The sequence below is a fragment of the Magallana gigas genome, chromosome 8 (genome assembly GCF_963853765.1).
Source record: "Magallana gigas chromosome 8, xbMagGiga1.1, whole genome shotgun sequence".
NCBI lineage: Eukaryota > Metazoa > Mollusca > Bivalvia > Ostreida > Ostreidae > Magallana > Magallana gigas.
The window spans coordinates 11130043-11150683 of record NC_088860.1 but is presented as its reverse complement, the minus strand read 5'-3'; the positions used below and the strand labels follow the sequence as shown (position 1 = coordinate 11150683).

General features: G+C 34.6%; 2 protein-coding genes across 8 annotated transcripts; one reads left to right on the top strand and one right to left on the bottom strand.

The window, feature by feature from the left end:
* Positions 1-1817: 1817 nt before the first annotated feature.
* Positions 1818-20103, top strand: LOC105341961 (monocarboxylate transporter 12). 7 transcript variants are annotated; one of them, XM_066068629.1, is made up of 9 exons: positions 1819-1984; positions 2943-3028; positions 10567-10661; positions 10835-10876; positions 13727-13860; positions 14233-14376; positions 15540-15683; positions 16714-17823; positions 18212-20103. In XM_066068629.1, the coding sequence occupies exons 5-9, from the start codon at positions 13728-13730 to the stop codon at positions 18376-18378; spliced, it is 1698 nt and encodes a 565-aa protein (XP_065924701.1). In that variant the 5' UTR covers positions 1819-1984; positions 2943-3028; positions 10567-10661; positions 10835-10876; position 13727; the 3' UTR covers positions 18379-20103. The 7 variants fall into 7 exon arrangements, with proteins under 7 accessions (XP_034329342.2, XP_065924701.1, XP_065924700.1 ...); XM_066068628.1 differs by having other exon boundaries at positions 10832-10876; XM_034473451.2 differs by lacking the exon at positions 2943-3028 and having other exon boundaries at positions 1818-1984; positions 13724-13860.
* Positions 3720-8386, bottom strand: LOC117681705 (pre-mRNA-splicing factor CWC22 homolog). The gene is made up of 2 exons (XM_034447333.2): positions 7206-8386; positions 3720-4026 (listed from the first exon to the last, which is right to left on the bottom strand). Exon 1 carries the CDS (start codon positions 8381-8383, stop codon positions 7211-7213), a length of 1173 nt encoding a protein of 390 aa, XP_034303224.2. The 5' UTR covers positions 8384-8386; the 3' UTR covers positions 3720-4026; positions 7206-7210.
* Positions 20104-20641: the final 538 nt, after the last annotated feature.

Sequence of the window (20641 nt, the reverse complement as noted above, 5' to 3'; positions counted from 1 at the left end):
TACAGATATGGACAAAGACAGCTAAACATATTCCATTATCAGCTTAGAAGTTTTCAAGTAATCTTATTCCAGATTTGTTCAAACATAATTTAACCGATTCAGCTAAATGTTGTAAATGTTGTTACTCTAATAAAGATTGTATTCGTCTCTTTCTTCAATCAATTAATGTAACAGTTTTACCAGAAAGTATCTGATTGGATATATGAATATTTACATTATCCAGTGTCTTTGCCTGTGATAACACTACGTATCGATTTTGTACTATATAACTCATAATACAAACGACGCCAAATCGAGGCGCCAGCGGGGTTTGTTTATTTATATTTAAATATTTAATCGTACGATGGCCTAAGATTATATAAATATAAGTAATAAGGAATCATTCTTTGAATATTATGAGATGCATGATAATTTCGGTCGGGGCGTGATCAAATCTATCATAAAGCCCTTCGGGCTTTATTGGATTTGATCACGCCCCGACCAAAATTATCGCCTCATAATACTCAAAGAATGATTCCTTATTCCTTATATAATCACGACATATCAATAGATGTTGATATTGAATAATTTGGCTACAATTGTCTATCCCTTGATGGAAATGTGGTTTTTTTAAACCAAATTCCTTATTTTATGAAACACACAAAAAGATTTTAGAATGTACAATCGTAAAATTTAACAATATACTGTATGCAGGGTTATTTTCGCTTCGTGTAATTTTCGACCATCTGCACTTGCAAACAGTTTTGCCCCGTCACGAATTCGCCCAGATACAGTTGTGTTTAGAGAGAAATATTTTGAAACACTGGAATTCGCCCATTCTTTAATTCGCCAACTGACAAGAAGGGCGACAGGGGCGAAAATAAAACGGGGGTGAATATTTCCCTGTATACAGTATGTTCTTGTATGTAACTTAGACGTACATGTATACATAATATTGGGCATATTCTATACCCCCCCCCCCCATATTTCCTCCTTTGATTTTCTAACTGTACCTGATTGTTATTCTATATTTCATTTTTTATATAACACTTTTACATTCTGTAATGTCTTTATAGATTATTTAAAAGGTCTTTGTAAAACTACAAATATACAATAATATAATACTATTGTTATATATGTACCTTGATCTCTTGTCGAAGAACTAATATGGGCTACACTGTCTGCTGTTTATTAAATCCATGTTCACTGCATGCGCGGATCCAGAAAATTTTTCCAGGGGGGGGGGTCCGAAGGATAATTGTGTTTGCCAGGGGGGGTCCGAGGCATATTTTCGCGATAATTTTACTATGTAAATTTAATAAATTTTCATTTTCCAGGGGGGGGTCGGGACCCCCCCCCGACCCCCCTCTAGATCCGCGCATGCACTGTATATACTTTGATATATATGTATATACATGTATTATGAATAAAATACTTTTCAAACTTGATGAGAAACAAAACAAAGTCAGTATTTATTAGATCTTTTCAAAATCGATCAAGAGTGACTTTAGAACAATTCTTTCAAAAAGATTGAATGTATAATATGAGGGAAAATTTTAAGTGGTGTGAAATTGATTTGCTTTAGATGATTTATCCAGTTATATGTTGTTAATTATTTATTAAAACTAGTTAACAGCTTGAGCAAAAGTTGGTACTCATATGAGCAATGTAGCCCATAGGCCTGTATGGAACCAAAATCGATCGGGTTTAGAATCACGTTTACGGTTAAATGCCAAATATTGATTAATTATTCAATGGCTATAACGTTAGATAATATGCATTTTATATGAATTATTTAAAGTAATAACATTTTTATTGTAAATTCTTCAACAGATATCCATGGTAAAGTGGCAACTATTTTGCGACAACCTCATGTCGGTGCGTCTGGAACAGCTGACGAAATCTTACTTGAATTCGATCGATGATCAATTTGTGCTAGGCTACTGTTTTATAGGATGGCAGTTGATTCAAGAAACAGAACATGTTGGTTTCGTTTATTATAAAGGTAAATATGCTTATAAACACCATGCAAACAGTTTCTAGAATATTGTCACGGGTCTATCAGACAGGCTTTTTGATGCCCTGGTTATTTAACGTTATGTAGAGATCTACCCGGTATTTGGACCTGCGTGGTTTATTTTTTTCCCCTTTTTGTAGACAAGCTAGAGAAAATCATGTATCACTTTAAAAACTCAAATTAATGAATCAAAACAAAGGAAACAAAATGAAACAAATGAACCATATATATTGCATCCGGGACAAATATATGAGACTAGAGGGCAAGCTATTTAACAATAAAGTATAGGCCTATGGGAAATGATCTATATGCCCTTACTTGATTAATTTGACAAACATAATCATTTTCTTTAAAACTGACACTCCCTTGAAAAATAGAGAAAGTTTCAGGCAATACTAGTAATTGCGTGAAAAAATGACAATAACAATTTAAACTGTGAACCATCTCAAAAATCCATAAAACGAAATACAAATTCAAAGCAGAACAATTGAATTGTTTTAACATTGAACCTGTATGTAACTAGCATACAACCAATTCTTACCAAGTGTCATTTCTTGGCAGTGCATTGTTACCTCAATTTATCAACACATTAAATAGTATATATGAAAAATTTAATTAATGCACTGTTCAAAGAGAAATGATACTTGGGGAGAGTTGATCATGCATGCACACACCAGTAGATTTATAGTCTGTCCCAATTTTTAAATCACTTCTAATGCAATAAGATGTTTATCTTGAGCAAACAATTTAAGAATATAAAAGCAAATTTTTCAGAATTATAAACATAAACTTATTTCTATGTCTGTAATAATTCATGCAAAAGTCATTAATTTACAATCTGTAGTTCATAAGAAAGTGTGATGATCATTGTGACATAAAAAAAAATCTGACCTCTTCACCTGTCAAATAAGTCACTCAGATTAATGAATGTTTTGCTCTTCTATAGGTTCATATCAGGAAAGATATTTGCAAATTTAAATACCTTCACAGGTGAAGATTTAAGTTCTAATACCAAGCTGATTTGTTTCTCAGGTAAGGAATAAGAATAGTTTGAATTCTCCTTCCTGGAAAATTCAACAATTCAAATTCCAGTAAAGTGACTGAAAATAGGTTTTGGAACCCCAAGCCCCCCCCCCCCCCCCCCCAAATACAGTGCCAGGATACTCATGATTATTCTTAACTGACCCCCACCCCCTCCCCAGATCAGTCTGGGTCTGAACACATGCATGATAGTTGGTTGTCTAAGAAATTACAATGAATTTGAAATAGCATATATATGTATTTTTATATGTTTTACAGTGCTGCCATTGTGGTGAGCACAGCAAGAATTACACATACCTTGCATCATTGTCAACTTATTATTTATATTTATTTATAGTTATCAAATATTATCAAAGAATTTGAGAGAGAGAGAATTTCAATAAATAAATAAATTATAATGGTTTGACAATATCCAATATCTGTATAGATTTTTCAACTGTCCGTTTTTTTTTTCTTTGTTCTTTTATTTTATTCAAAATGACCTATTTTTTTTTTATATTCCCTACTTAATATACTTACTGTACATGCATGCAAAATTAGCTTAAAATTGAAGATTTTGTGAGGGCGCGAAGCGCCCGAAATGAAATATAAATTATATGATAATATTGAAGTGAGATATAATAATGCATTGACCTTCAATTCAACAATAAAAATACAGCTCTTTAAAGTGTGATTACCTATAAATAGATAAAAATCACTCAGGTATGAAACCCCGATGCGCATGCCCCAGGTAAACCCTAACCGTTCGATAGATACAATCGATGACTTTCAATGCGAGCCATAAAAAGAAAACTTCAAAATGTAATTTTGACAGAATTTATATAATATCTAAAAAATATTAATTATTCTCATCAAATTGCACAGTCAGGATTGTTCAGCAATTCACTATGATCGTTTTTCACCTGTCACTCTTGTTGCCGTAGAACCACGGTAAACTGTAGACTGTCTCAACTGGGCGTCGTGGCGTTTGTTGGTAGAGAGTTATCCTCCTACAACACATACGACACAAATTAACCCAACTGTAATGTGAAATGTAATATTTATACATAAACAATTAATCAGTACCACCCTCCTTAGCCAATAATCGGGCAAGGGTGGGAGGGAAGTACATTATTATATCTCACTTCAATATTATCATATAATTTATATTTCATTTCGGGCGCTTTGCGCCCTCACAAAATCTTCAATTATATTTCAAATATTTCCGTGAGATATAATAATGCATGTTTAAAGCCGAAAATTACCAAACTCACCATATTCAAAACATTACGTGTATAAGATATCTCAGATGGAGTATTGCGCAAATAAAATGTTTTAAATGTTCGCGCATTTGACCAGTCTGCTTTTGATAGAATTTCTTCTAAAGGTATTCCAGTATTATGCGCTTTGCTTGAAGAGACCATCCGGCACGAATGCGCTTGAAATCTTGATGTATCGATACCTGCATCTAACATAACAGATTTTATCCAGTTACTGACTGTTTGTGCAGAAACTCTATTATGAGGTTTTTTGGTTGTACGCAGCAGAGGATCAGGTTCGGATTCAAGCTGCGATCTAAATGATTCAGTTCGTTTCTCGTAAACGGAACAACAATGTAAAACGCAGAGTTTTTCATTATCTGTTTTATCATACTGAACAGATCTACATTTATTATCCCTCTGAGATTTTGATAGACCTGGTAAGTGAAACACGATACTCCCCTCCTTTCTTTCCATAAAACGACGATCGAATCTAGCAATCTCTGAGACTCTTTTTGGGGCTCCTAGAGCAAGTAAAATGGTAAATTTTTTGCTCAACTGTAAAAGAGAAAGTTCGTTATCATTAGGCAAGTCTAATAAATGTTTAAGAACAACATTGATATCCCATGAAAAACCATATTTAGGCCGAGGGGGGTCTTTTATTAATATCCCCCTAAACAACTGTTTTACAATAGGAACCTGTCCTACAGAAACTCCATTCACTTGCGGTAACACTGAGGATATTGCCGATCTATGGACATTAATCGTTCGATATTTATAGCCCTGAAAAAACATCCAGGCTAAAAAATCTAACACAGAGGCCAAAGGGGCTGAAAAGGGATCAATTGACCGTTCCAAACACCAGCTATTCCATTTCGACCAGGCACTGTCGTAAGCGGATTTTGTGCCTGGTTTCCAAGAGTGCAAGAGAAGTTCTTTAACTTGCTCTGAAAAACCTTCTGAAGTGTACTATCTCCTGATACCTTCCACCCTGCTAGTTGTAATGTGTCGTTGACTATCAGAGGGTGGACTTCCCCCTGGGGAGAGGTTAGGGTTCTCGAGCCCATCGGTATCAGCACTGGGAAGTCTATCGACATCTGAAGGAGGAGAGGATACCAAGGCTGTGTTTGCCATGTCGGTGTAACGATCACAATTTGGCACTTCTCCTCCCTCACCTTCGCTAGACAAGGCGTTATCATGCAAAACGGGGGAAAGGCGTAACCCATTATATCCCTCCACGTCTGTAGCATCGCGTCTAATGCCTGTGCATGAGGGTCTTCCTTCCAGCTGAAATACTTGTTCAGCTGGGCATTTGTCCTGTCTGCAAAAAGATCTACTGTACAAGGGCCTATTATCTTCATTAGGTGAATAAAAATCTCTGGATCTAATTTCCAAGAACTCTTGTCCTTGAAATGACGACTTTCCCAGTCTGCCTCTATGTTCATATCCCCGGGTAGGTACTCCCCTGTAAGAGTTATTTCCCTCTCCAAACACCATTGCCAAATCTGACTTGCAAGATTTATCAATTTCTTTGATTTTGTACCCCCCATGTTGTTTATGTATGCTATCGCTACTTTGTTGTCCGATTGCAATAGTACGTGCTTTTTTAAAATTTTCGACTGAAAACACTGAATTGCTAAAAACGCTGCTTTGAGCTCTAACTCGTTTATGTGCTGATCTCTTTCGTTTTCCATCCAAAGACCGCCCGTTTTTGTATTTTGACAAATTGCACCCCAACCTCTCAGGCTTGCATCTGATTTGACAATAATGTTTGGTTGGGGACGGACTAAAGCTCTCCCGTTCCATTTGCTTAGTTTTGAAGACCACCATATTAGTTCTTGTTTCGAATCCTCGTCTAATTGTACATGATGGTCGTAATTCCCTCCGGTATGCAGGGCTTTTGTTTTTAATAACTGGAGACTTCTGTAATGAAGAGGTGAGGGTAGAACCGCTTGATTTGTAGCCGTCAGACGTCCTATTAATTGGGCTAGATCCCGAGCAGAGACAGACTGACGACTCGCAAGATCTAAGCAATTCTGCTTTATCTTTATCACCTTTTCTTTTGGGAGAGAGAGGGTCATTGTTTCTGAGTTTACAGTGAATCCCAGAAATTCCGTTACCTGTGAAGGGACTAGAACTGACTTTTCCTGATTGATCAAAAACCCTAGATTCTCTAAGAGATAGACAGCTGTTGACAGATCTGATTGAATGCCTGTGAGAGATTGGTTCATAATCAGAATGTCGTCTAGGTAAATCACCAGCCGTATACCCAGACGACGTAAAATTGCAATTGGAATTTTCATAATTTTTGTAAACACACGCGGTGCTATTGCAATTCCGAATGGAAGGGATGTAAACTCCATTATTTTGTTTTTCCAAAAAAATTTCAGAAATTTTCGAAATTTCTCTGCCACGTTTATTGTCAGGTACGCATCTTTTAAATCTAGTTTTACTAACCAATCTCCCTCTTCCATGAGATCTCTTAACAGCTGTATCCCCTCCATTTTGAAATGCTCGTAAGGGAGAAAACTGTTAAGATTTTTTAGATTTATTACAGGCCTTAACTCGCCCCCCTTCTTCGGTACCAAAAATACGTTGCTGTAAAAGGAATCGCTTGTGGGAGTTGTCTCCCGTACCGCATTTTTCAACACTAAATTCTCTATTTCGGAATCTATCAAAATCTGTTCCTCTGATTTGAATTTCGACGGAATCGGAATTTTTCCCTGGAAAGGATTTGATAATATGGGAATTTCTATCCCTTTGATTGATTGAAGGATCCAAGGATCCCGTGTAATTACTTTCCAATTCTGATAGAAATGTTTTACACGTCCCCCAACTGGCACTGACTGGGGAATTTCTACAGCATTGAAAAACAGGAATTTTGATAGATTCCGATCGATCTCTGATAATTCTACCCGTTTTAGACTCACCTGATTCACTGAGTGACTGATTTCTTGGGAGGCACTGTATATTTCTGGTTTGCTCCCTGACCCTTGAATTGTGGGTACTGTGTGTATCTCTGATTCTGAGTGAACTGCCTCCTGTCTGTCTGTCTGCGACCCCCATACTGGAGGCTTGATGAGGGTCTCTGTAGAAAAAACTGGCGGTTTCTGTCAGAAAACTGTCTTGTTTGTGACCAAACTTTCTTATCGCTGCCATTAGACAATAGCTGTTTTAATTCTCTATTATCTTTGTTATCTTTCGCTAATTGTTTTAGAAAATGTTTCCCAAATAAATCACTTTTACATTTTCCCAATGATTTCTTGTACCTTTTTTCAGAAAGCACATCTACAGATTCTGGCATTGTTTTAGCTAACACTGCCTTACGCCTATCAGTATTGAAAAGGAAATGGGCATTCCCTACAAACATGATCGCTCTTTGGACAAACTGAATAACATCAGAGGGGTCCATGCCCTTGCCTGTTTTGCTTATTCGCTCTGCCTCGCTCCATAAAACAGAAAGTGGCCCTAAAGCATCTAAAATTCTCATCTGGGTATTTACTTTATTTTTCTCTAACTTTCCATTCCATTTTTTACCCTTGAAAAATATTTTCTTGAAAAATCTGTCCAAAGACAAGCCCTGAAGCTTTTTAGAATGAGGTATGGGACAAATCTTAGCAATAGCCTGTCTGTTCTTTTTGTTAATCCCTTTTGTTGCGTACTTAGTGACAAATTTAAGAATCTTTTTAGGGATTTTTGGCTTAGAATTTGTGCTCTCAGAACATAAGAATAAATCAGCGTCCGAGTCAGACTCGGAACTAGAGCTTGAGGAGGAGCTAGAGGAGCTAGAACTAGAGGAACTTGAACTTGAGCTTGAATCAGTTGATGTTTTGCTTTTCTTGCGTTTTCTAGAGCTTGAGCGTGTTCTAATAGAAACATCGCCGGACTTACTTTTATCATTCCGAATTTGCTCTGACGACCACTGCCGCCGAAAATCATCCTCTGTCTTATCAGCCACAGATACATGGTCTACTTCACATTGAGAGTCCTCTGACTCATCTACCTTTGTATTATCGCTCTCAACCGCCTCTGCGGGTGAGCTTTCTCTCTCGTCATGAGCCGGCGTAGCCTGTCCAGGCCCCGGCGAACGAAGTTGGGCATTGGCCATCCGAACACGTAAACACTTGGCGAGCTGAATTGAAAGTCATCGATTGTATCTATCGAACGGTTAGGGTTTACCTGGGGCATGCGCATCGGGGTTTCATACCTGAGTGATTTTTATCTATTTATAGGTAGTCACACTTTAAAGAGCTGTATTTTTATTGTTGAATTGAAGGTCAATGCATTATTATATCTCACGGAAATATTTGAAATATAATTGGATAGATATGACAGTAAAGTATGCCTCTTGCTAGTATATATATAATCTCTCTCTCAAAAAAAAAAAAAATTAAAAACATCATCTGAGGCAGGTATCGCAGTCTATACTTAAATTGCTAGTAAACGCATTATAAATATTTGAATCGTCTCTAAATTTATTGCGGGAAATAGAGTGCGAGATCACGGTGATTTCATACGTTAAAATCTAGAATCATTTGTTTACGTATCTTAATTAACTCAGTATATGAAGCCTAAGGAATGTAAACATGTAAAAAGTCTTTTGGGTCTCACCAAAGCTTGTGCGGTCTTCAAAACTTCACTGTATTCAAACCTCAAGGCACCATAAATTACAAGTTAAATGTTAGCCATTTTTGGCATAGCACCACAGGTGAAAACATTAGAGAGCATTATGGGACGTAGACAAAAAACTGTTCTTGATGAATCTGTAGGTTTAGCATGATATTTTTCCCACCCACACTGGTTCTAAGAGCTCGCTTCACGCGCTATTAAAGGCGCATGGTCACGATTTTGGTCAAATTTTATTTTTCTATTTTTATTGTTTACAATGCTTTAGTATTGATGCATTTCTGATGATCAACCAAAGTTTGAGGGACGGTTGTAGAGTTAAAACCAAGATACAGAGCTTACAGCTCACTGGTTTTTAGACAAGGCTCGTGCCATGTTTTTGTTTACATTGGTTCAATATACCTGTAAAAGTTTTTTTAAGCTTATTTTGTATCTGCTTATTCATTTTGAATATTTATGAATATTTCTTCTAGCATTTATCACATTCATTTTAAGTCTAAACCTGGAATTTTCTTCTAATATTAAAAATTTTAAAAACAAAAACATGACCTTAGCTTTGTTTACATAACAAAGAATTGTGAACTCTGGATCTCGCCTACAACTTGATGACTGACACCCACATTTTGGTTGGCTATCATGAATGCTTATAAAACTAAAGCATTTGCACATAAACATCAAAAACAGGAAAATATATGTTGACTAAAATCGTGAATATGCCCCTTTAAGTGGATACATTTTGTTTTGTGTGCAATTTCATGTGTTTAGTTGGGATTTCCTCCTCACTTCCCTGGTTATCTTTTACCTATTCTATTCCTCTTGAGGTGAATGAAAAGCCATTTAGAAGTTAACCCTTACATGTACAAGTGTCATACAATCAGAAGCTTGACAGTCTCAGTATCCAGAAATTTGTGATTACAGCATATCATTGATTTCACAAGTATATTATACACAATATAATCAATATTTTGTGTTAACAGTGAAGTGATTTGGTAAATATTTGGCCTTGACCTTTTGAGTTACTGGAGTTCTCTCATGCATTTATTTTTATTTTGTAAATATTTGAAACTCACAAATGCATGTTATTGCTGAGGGTTGAAAATTTCTTTCAAGATAGACTTTATATGTATGGTAACATTCAAGGTCATTTGAATTTCAAGGTCATATGTCAAGTTCAAATGAGCATTTCTGTTATCTTGGGTAAATATTCATTAAACAGAAATGCTGTAGATTGGAGATATCAACATAAGGATTATAATAATTACAAACATCATAATTTGATCTTTGAATAAGAGAGAGAGAGAGAGAGAGAGAGAGAGAGAGAGAGAGAGGTGGATGGATAGATGGACTGACAGACAGACAGACAGACAGACAGAAGAGGAAGTGTTTTTTGTTTCATTAGGTATCAAACTTTTCTTTTCTTATAAGAAACTTGTACATTTGGTTTATGCACATTATAAAAGAGTTTTAATTGTGAGATTATGACATAAACATTTTATAGAGGCTTTGAAGAAAATGTTACACACTCTACACATAATTCCTTAAAATCTGTAATGTACAGGTAAAAAGATGTATCAAATCAAAAATGTGGTCATTATGTATTTATAGCCTTAGTTCATTTTCTAGATCTTGAACTTAAACACTAAAATGTACTTTCCAATTTTACAGGGTTAAATATTCAGAAGAGTTTGTTCAAACCAAGAATGCCATGGATTGAAAGTCTAGTAGGAAATTGAATCTGATGAAAAAATACGTGATACAGGGTAAAATGATATTGCTTTGGATGATCTATGCTTGAAATCCATACTTGTTAACACTGATATATTTTCGGAAAGTCCCATGATAAAATGTTTATAAAAAGATGAATTATTATTATCTTTTTAAATGTCATTGATCATGAAATATTCTTACCTGCTGTAATTTTTCTCTTAAGTAGACAGATTGCTTGTCTCCCAAAAGAGGCGATAGATCTTGACAGGTAAGTTAAAGAATTTCAAGACCATGTTTTATTTCTTGAACTTTGATGCAGTATGTATTTGAACCAAAGTTTTCATAAAATTTGTATGGCGGTTTAATTCATCAATTAAAAATCAAAGGTAACATTTAGTTTCACTCCTCTTTGTGTCAAAAATGAAGATATCTGATTTTCAACTGTTTTACATATGTCTTTCTGGGATGACAAAAGCTGAACCAACAAAAATAAATCATAAATGCATTAAAATGTGTCTTTACCATTGTCACCTATATTTTGTGACCTTTAAGTAAACACTGTGTATGGGAAGTGTTCCGCCCCAGATATTGTGCCCTGTGTCTGTAAACAAGTGCATATATATATATTATGTAACACTCTTTGAATCACATGAGTCACTCAGGTGACCTATTGCCATTGGTCTTTGTCTGTTGTTGTGCATCGTCTGTTAACAATTTTACATTTTTAACTTCTTTTTGAAAACTACAAGGTCATTTGTTATGATTTTTGGTTTGAAGCATCGAAAGGATAAGAGGAATTAAAATTTTGAAATTTATGACCTTATATACCTTCGGGCCCTATGGGTAGGTCAAATATGCAGAAGAAATGGCCAAATTAAAAAAAAATCCTCTCTACTCCCACACATGTGAAAAAAAGCACCTAAATGCATGATTATAATGTTTATGAAATCCTCTGACTACCAAATTTATGAATTTCATGGCCCCTGGGTAAGGGGCTCAGACCCTAGGGGGTCCAATATGGCCATATTATGAACATGTATTGAATCTTAGAAATCTTCTTCAATTCAAGAAACACTATTGCATAATTATGATATAAATGCAGCCTTCTATCAAAAACAGAATTGTTATATTCCTGGCCTGTGGGTAAGAGTTTCAGGCCCTTGGGTGGGGCCAATATGGCCATATAGTGAACAAATCTCACAACATTTTCAGATACAAACTTTTATAGGCCTGCAGGTCTCTTTTTACCAAAAGTTTACCATTTTTGGCCTCTGGAGCTTGGGTATAGATAATCCAAGATTCCTTTAACTCTTGCCCCCTTTTATGATTTAATGTTTGCAAACATCCAAAATGAAGCTTTAATTGCAAATTTGAGAGTTTTTGAAATTTGAGGTTTATATACAGGCTATGGTACTCAGATGACTGTGAAGGTTTGTGTGCTTCTTGTTTATTTGTAATAACTTGCATACTTAACTTTTAACTTAATAGATTACACAGGAGTCTTTTGGTTTTTAGCTCACCAAGACGAAGTCAGGGGAAGCTTATGCTATACCCCCGGCATCGGCGTCCGGACCTGGTGATAGTTTTTGTTGCAGGTCCTGTATTTAAGTTATTACTTGTCCTACATGTATCTTCACCAAACATGCATGGATGATGCATCTGGACCTACTTATGGACTTGAAAGACTTGGATTCTTGACCTGAATCCTGAATTTCAGATTTTGGAGCAGGTTAAAGTTTTTGGTGCAGGTGCCCTTTGATAGCAATATCTAAGTTACTGGTCCTAACGTGGTTGGTCTTATGATACTGATGCACCAGACAGGCTTGAGTGCTGAATCTGAGCCATAGGTTTCAGACGCTGAAGAAGGTTAAAGATTTTAGATCTGGTTAACGTTTTTGGAGCAGGTGCCCTCTGATGATTATATCATAGTTACTACTGGTTTTAACTTCACCAAACTTGCATGGACGGTGCATCTTATGATATTGATGCACCAGACAGGCTTGAGTGCTGAATCTGAGTCATAGGTTTCAGATGCTGGATAAGGTTAAGTATTTTGGAACAGGTCACATGTTTAATAAATAGCAGTACTATTTTAAACTTGCATAGTTGATTAAACTATAATATAAATGAATTGCAGAGGTAGCTTCGGATGCAAATTATGCCTGATCTCCATTATCAAGGATGCTAAAAAATATATCTTAGTTATTATTGGTCCTAACTTCACCAAACTTGCATGGATGGTGTGTCTTATGATACTGATGCACCCGACAGGCATGTATGCTGAGTCTGAGTCATAGGCTTGGATGCTGGAGGAGGTTTAGTTTTTTAGAACAGGTCACATGTTTCATAGATAATAGCTTGCACAGTTGATTTAACGATAATATAAATGATTCGTAGTTTACTTCTAAAAATTTATTAAGTTTAAATTATTTGATGTATTTATGCATATTACAGGTCAAATGTTTTATAATTGTGTTAGCTAAAATGCCAAACAAAATCAAATTATATTGTATCATATGATCCAATATCATATTATGTATCAAATATGATACAGTATCATTTAATATGATATCATACTATACTATACAATATGATATCATGATGTACAATATTGTGATGTATTTTGTGATATGATATTGTATCATATAATACTATATTGTATCATATATTATGTATTTTGATATTGTATTATGCGATCAAATACAATAATGTAAAACACAATACAATGTCATATCATGTGTTACAGTATCATATCTCATCATTATTTATTACAGTATTTTATTGTATTATATGATATATATTGTAAGTATGATAGGATGCAATATTGTGTTTTATATTACATGTATTGTATTGATATCATTGTATCTTAAAATACCGTAAGAAATGAACATATGTTTATCATACAATTTTTTAGCAGATGACAAACGATATTGTGTCAAAACAGTATCCATGACTATCCAAGATCACAAAGTATGATTTTCATATAATATGATAAAGGTGGTCTCATACAGGTGATGCCTCATAAGGGTGATGCCTCGTCTCGGTGAGCTTTATAATCTGTGATTATGTATGTTTAGAATTTATGTCTGGTAATTTATGAAACTCTTGTTGATAATAGGATGCAAAAGGAGAAAAATCATGTCCATGGAGTCAATGAAAACCTGGACAAAGGTCAAGAGTCGGGGGACAAGGACACTCCCCTAGTTTATGATGTTCCGGTGGACCATGGCTGGGCCTGGGTCATTTTATTCAGTAAGTACATAAATGTTTGTATCTCTGACAATATCACTCAGCGTCCATTCAATATTTCTATCATTGGCTTTGTTGAACCCACGGTTTTGATTGAACAGGTCACATCTAATGGCCCCAAGCTGGAAACTCTCAGCTATCTATATGTCTGGCCCCCTCCTACTGATTCAGACAGCTGTTGAAACTTGTATGTAGTCTGAAGTTAAATTTGTTACACAATTCATTTGTAATTATATACATCAGATATCAAACAAACTTGTAGTACTTTATTTAATAAAACTTCAATACATTAGATTTGATTGCTCTTTTGGCCCTCTACATTATCTCTAATTAATATTGTCACACAAACTGCTTCCATTTGTTCCATGTTTTCAGGTACTGCCACTATCTCCCTTTTTGTGATTGGAGGGATTAAATCCTTTGGGGTCCTATTGTTGGAGTTTGGCAAGGTTTACCAGATTCCCAAAAGTCAGCTGACTGTTATTCAGTCCATCACTGGCTTCTTCTTTCTCTCACTCAGTAAGTTCAAGATCTAAACCTAGAAATGATTTGGGTGCTGTTTAAAGCTGGCACTTCTTCAGCTATACAGTATTTCAAATCAGTAATCTAAATAGCTGCAGGTCTGTAGCTCCCGGGCTGAAAAAATTCGGATGGACGACCTGGAAGCTACAGTGCCTCCCATAGTAAAAAACTGCAATTTACGGCGCACAAAAAATTGCGCTAGTTTTGGACTGATTAACCTTATTTTCACACAGATTCTGTGAAAACAATAAGTACCATTAAATTCTTCAGACAATTCACTACTGATATTGTTACTTTACTTGCCTCAGACTTTCTTTGAAACATGCAAACCGACCTCGGAAAATAAAGTATATTAATTCACGTCGAGATCGAGAGTCGCCATTTTTACATGTTAACAAACTGCACCACTTCACTTTACAGGGCTGGTGATCGTGTTTAAAAAGAATATCAGAGGCAAGTGAAGTGACGATATCTGTAGTAAATTGTCCGAGGAATTTTTTGGAATCAAATATTTGTACAGAATATGTTCAGAAATGAGATTAATCAGTCCAAAACTAGCGCAATTTTTTGTGCGCCGTAAATTGCAGTTTTTTACTATGGGAGGCACTGTAGCTCCCAGGTCGTCCATCCAAATTTTTTCAGACTGGGAGCTACAGACCTGCAGCTATAATCTAAACAGACACAGTTGAATCAATCAAATTTATGTGGTCATATTTTTTGTGGATTGCCAATTTTTTAATAAATTCATGAAATTGCTTCTTTATAGAATGAATAAAGACTGTGTTTATTGATTTGTTGTGGACATTTGTTAGTGATAAAAGGTACCAACAGAATCTGAGAAAAAGGGCCCAAACAAATATTAATGATTTCAAACTAGATGCACAATTTGATAAAGAGATTTTATTCTATTCAAATGTGTGGTCCACACAGGGTTAGTTGATTTTGATCAGTGAAGTCCTGTAGAGCTCTCTTAAATAAATGATCATGCACCCACAAAATCCAAGAAAAATAATCTGAGTCCCCCATGAATATTTCAATGACTCCACTGTAGGTGTCAACACTATACACAGAAATCAACAAAGAGATTTTGATTTTAATTCAAATTCTGTAGAGCCCCAGATTTGTACATGTATCTGACAAATATACATATTTCACTTCAGGTCCATTTTCCAATTGGTTATGCGATCGGTATACTCACCAGAGAGTTATTTTTGTTGGAGGTCTGTTGACAAGCTCAGGATTAGTTCTCAGTTCCTTTGCACCTTCCATAGAAGTCATGTACTTTACTTATGGGGTACTCACAGGTAAGCTAGTGTTTGAAGGGTAGTAAACCTCTGATATTAGAGATAAATTCTGTTACAGTTATTAAAAAAAATTCAAAAATATCAGAATATTTGTTTAATCAGTTTTCAGTTACTTAAAGGTACAAAATTTCCAGGTATGTAATGTATATTAATGTCTCAGACTAGTATATCCTAAACAATCAGCAATTGCCTTCTTGCATTGATTAAACCCGAAAGTAGGTCATTATATTTTTGAATAAGTTATCATGTTATGTCACAAATAAGATAATTTTATTATTATGCCCTGAAAATTGCTGAATCACACCGGAAATAGTTATATTGCCCTCCCGGAAAAAGTTATATTTCACAGAAAATGGTTATATTGCCCTCCCAAAACTGTTATATCACCCTCGTGTGCAATCATTTTGCATATTAATTACATCGGGTTCGAAATTTAGCTAAGCAAACAGTTCCTCGAAAAAAAATGTCATGACAGTGTCTGCTGTTCAGAGAAACTTACTTAATTGTTTAATTTGAATAATTATATTCTGTTTGAAAGCATCGATCGACATTTTGCAAGAGAATTGATTTGTAAGATATGAAGATGCATAAATAATTAAAATGCACATGTAAATGACATAAATATATTCTTATAATAAAGATTTTTATTTTAATAATGTTATATAACATATACTACATGTCTTCTCGGGCGACAATACCAGAACATTTGTTTCTGGTGACAGGAAAGCCCTGGAGTTTTATGTCGCCCTCTGCCTTCGGCATCAGGCTACATAACACTCCAGGGCTTTCCAGTCACCTCGGGGCAAATATTCTGGTATATCGCCCTTGAAGCCATGTAATATATGTATAATATCTTACTATGATACCAATCTACTGCAATTAGAATAATTATCATATTTGAAAAATTGCTCCTTTACAATACACTGTTGTATAGCTTATCATATTAGTCAAATGTAATATTTTTACTATATTGTCTGCAATACCTGTAATGAATAGCGTGAATGTCATGGTGGCTCTCTTGCGTTTGTAGGTTTTGGCTTTGGACTCAGCTTTCCACCAAGTGTTGTCATCAGTACACGTCAATTCAACAAAAGAAGAGGAGTGGCAAATGGAATTAACATGGCAGGGGCTGCAGTGGGGGGCATATGTGTGCCGATTCTGATGCAGTTTCTGATTGATAGCTATGGTTTAAAGGGTTGTATGCTGATTTTAGGAGCGATCATGGGACACATATGTCCATGTGCTTTATTGCTCAGACCAGCGAATAAGTATCCACTAGTACAGAAAGAGGCTCAGCAACTGCTTCCAGATAAAAACCTGGAGAAGAATGTGAATAATTATCATTGTTCTCATGACACGACAGAACAAGGATTACCAGAAGATAAAGATTCAAATACAAAGGATGCTCAGATTGGAGGCTTAAATGTAGACCATGAAGTTAGAGTACAACTGATAAAGAATTCAGAGTTCAATAGCCAGTCTTCTCCTACATACAGACGACACCACAAAGCATCTGAGAGCGGTTCATTGGAAGCTAGTATCACCGCAATATCATCTATTTCTCTATCCAGTCAAAATATTCCAAAGGAGATTATGCTTGTAGAAGAGATTTCTCCCTCAAGTCCCAAGACACACAAAAACAAGCTTGTCACTTGCTGTAAATTTTTCCAAAACTTAAACTTCAGCGTGTTCAAAAGCGTAAATTTTAGTTTGCTTATGTTGTCCTTTTTCTTTCTGACATACAGCTATCACTCTATTTTTATTATCCTCCCATCTTATGGGCGAGAACAAGGCCTTTCGATCCATCAGAGCATGTATCTGATTCCTGCATTTGGCAGCGTTGATGTCTTGGGTCGTTTAATCGCTGGGTTTATCAATGACAAATGTGTCATACGGAGGAAAGAGATTTTCATCCTGTACATCTTAATTCACGGCGTGGGATACCTTCTTATTCCAACGTTTAAGGATTTTATCAGCATTTTGTCTTGGTGTATGGCATTTGGAATTTTCACTGGTGGATTAAACGGGACGTTTGTAATCATACTTGTGGATTGTGTTGGGATAGAACAATTGGCAAGTGCCTGGGGCATCACTTGTTTAGTTGTTTCAATCTCCATGCTGATAAATCCAGTGCTTTCAGGTAATAATTTTTGTATTTTACGAAAAAAAATCACTTAACCATTTTAGAATACAGTTAAAAGTATTTCTCAATTAAAAATGACAGGTTTTTGACAGATTAGTAGATTCTTATTCTGTTAAGACTAATCGTTTAGCTTATTCTGACCTTTTTTTTGGTAAAGGGTTACAATAAAATTCTTCAACACTTAACATGAATGAAAAGAACATTCATTATAAATTGTGTAACTCACAAGCTATAACAAAACAGATAATTTTTTGAACCAGCATGGAAAAAGTGTATAAACATTGCCAAAAAATAAAATTGATATATTTCCTTATAAATTCGCAGAAATTTAACTATTATAAATGTTTTGAGACGAATAAAAATGGCGTTTTCATGTCCTGGATAGGTGGACTCAAAGACATTACTGGCTCCTGGTCAGCTTCCATGAGGGTGGCTGGCTCCTTTGCCATCATTGCAGCTTCTGTTTTGGCTATAGAAAACGTCATAGCGAGATTTCAGAGGAGGAAAAGCAGCATTGAAAAAAATGTCCAATGTGATGAAAATGTATCCTGAATTCGTTCTTTTACAAGGTGCCATGAAATAGACTTTTAGTTTATCATACAACTGACGTTTTTTTGTTGTTAATGATGTTTTTGTGTATGAGATTTTTTTTAATCACAATATTATTGTATTAATCAAAACTGACATAATGTTGTTGTTGTTGCTTCGTTGACTTCAAGTTTTCGAATCACAATATTATTGTATTAATCAAAATTGACACGATCTTGTTGTTGTTGCTTTTGTTGACTTCAAGTTTTTGGTTCACAATATTCTATGAGTATTGTTTGTATCCAATTGCAATTTAGAAAACAAAATTGCAATTTGTTATTTGTTAAGCATGCAGTTAGATGCTTTGAGTCTAATTTTTCATAAATCAATACTCACAGGGGTAAATATTTTTTTATATTTCATTGCACCACATAGGATGTTTTTCTTCTAAGTAAAAGATGCATGTATTATGTACACCCCAAATATCAATCATTTCACAATTCTAAAAAGCATGTAACATTGCGCTATTTTTAGTGTTATTTGTTAAAACTACTTCATTCACAGTTTTTGCCCGTAGAATATCTGTTAGCGTTACATTCCAGTTCAAAACAATTTTTAAATTTTTTTTTGAGTCAGTCATTGAAATTACTCAGTGACTGATTAAGTTGATTTTCCAAGATTTAAACAAATTATATTTTATTAATGTGTGATTAAACTTGTGTATGCTTCTAGATGTACCAGTAGAAATTCTTGGAGCACTATATAAAAAAAAGATGATATATGATATACAAATTGGTCTTCTTCTATGAATGCTATCCCCATCTATAAGCCATTTAATGCCTCTTGACCATTTCATAGCAGCTTTTTCTTAGCATGTATACGTTAACTTTTTATTATGACAATAGGAGTATATATTGTTATCTAGTACTCGAAAATACACCATGAAGTTTGATTACTTGTTTATGCTTAATACAAAACTGTTGAATCTCACAAATACTAGGTTATAAGTATTCTATACCAAAACATGGTGTCAAAAGTAATAACTTTTTATTGAATCTCTGTTTTGTAATAAATATTGATATGAATCTCTGTTTATATTTTTTATCAATATTGTTATCAATCTTTGTTTTTATTTTATAGTTTGATGTGGATCTTTGTTTATATTTCAACAAATATTAATATTTTACATGTACTTGTATACTCGGACAGGCACAATAATTTTGCAGACAATTATTCCTCATCTATGCTGTATATTAACAGGGAAATGTAACTGACGTTGACAAATTTACATCACGCCAAACAAAAGCCCACTAAATAGCATATATATATATATATATATATATATATATATATATATATATATATATATATATATATATATATATATATATATAACACTTGTTATAAAGATTATAGATTTTCCCAAATTAATAAATGTAATGTTCACTTGTTATTTCCTCAAAAAGTATTCATTGGGAATTCAAAAATTGTTAAGTTGGGTATCGTACAAAGTTAAATGATTTTTGACGGGTTTTTTTTCCGCTGAAATCATATTTTATGTTTGAAATATCCCCAATGACTTAATTTCCTATGAGCTTTTAGTTAGATTGATTGACAATATCTATTTTGAATTGATGATTACTTTTGATGAGATTTGTTCTCAAAATTTGTCCTATGATTTGAATCTAAAACACGTCACAATTTATTTCAAATTTATTACAGTTTTGTGATTTTTCCTATACTTTTGCCCCCCCCCCCCAATAATTGCCTCAACCTTTTGTAATAGCCAAAAATAAAATTACAATTCTGTTTATACTTGCTTTCCAACAATCACAATCCATGTTATTATAATGTTAGCAGTAGAAAAAAAGAACTTTTATCCGTGCCATCTGGTAGGTCTAGTTTTAATGACAAAAAATCTGTCAAGCATGTATTTTCGTCAGATGCTTTGATGATTGTTTTAGTTTAAATAGTCAGAATCCGGTGTTAAACCTTAGCAGCTCTCAGATCCCTTCCCATTTGCAGCATGCTCTTTATTTTGTGCATAGCTGCGCCGCTGTTGATAGGATAGAATATTTATTTTAATGAATCTCTCATTTTGTTTCTTAGCATACTCTATAAGATGACACAAGTTAGCATGAAGGTGATCCATATAAGTGGTGCTTGTATTTATGTGTTGATGTTTTTTTTATTTTTTTTATTCATGACTTTAAAATTTACTTGAATGATGTTTCTTCAAATGTGCTTGTGTAAATGAAATATAGATTTGAATGTCATTAGAAATGTG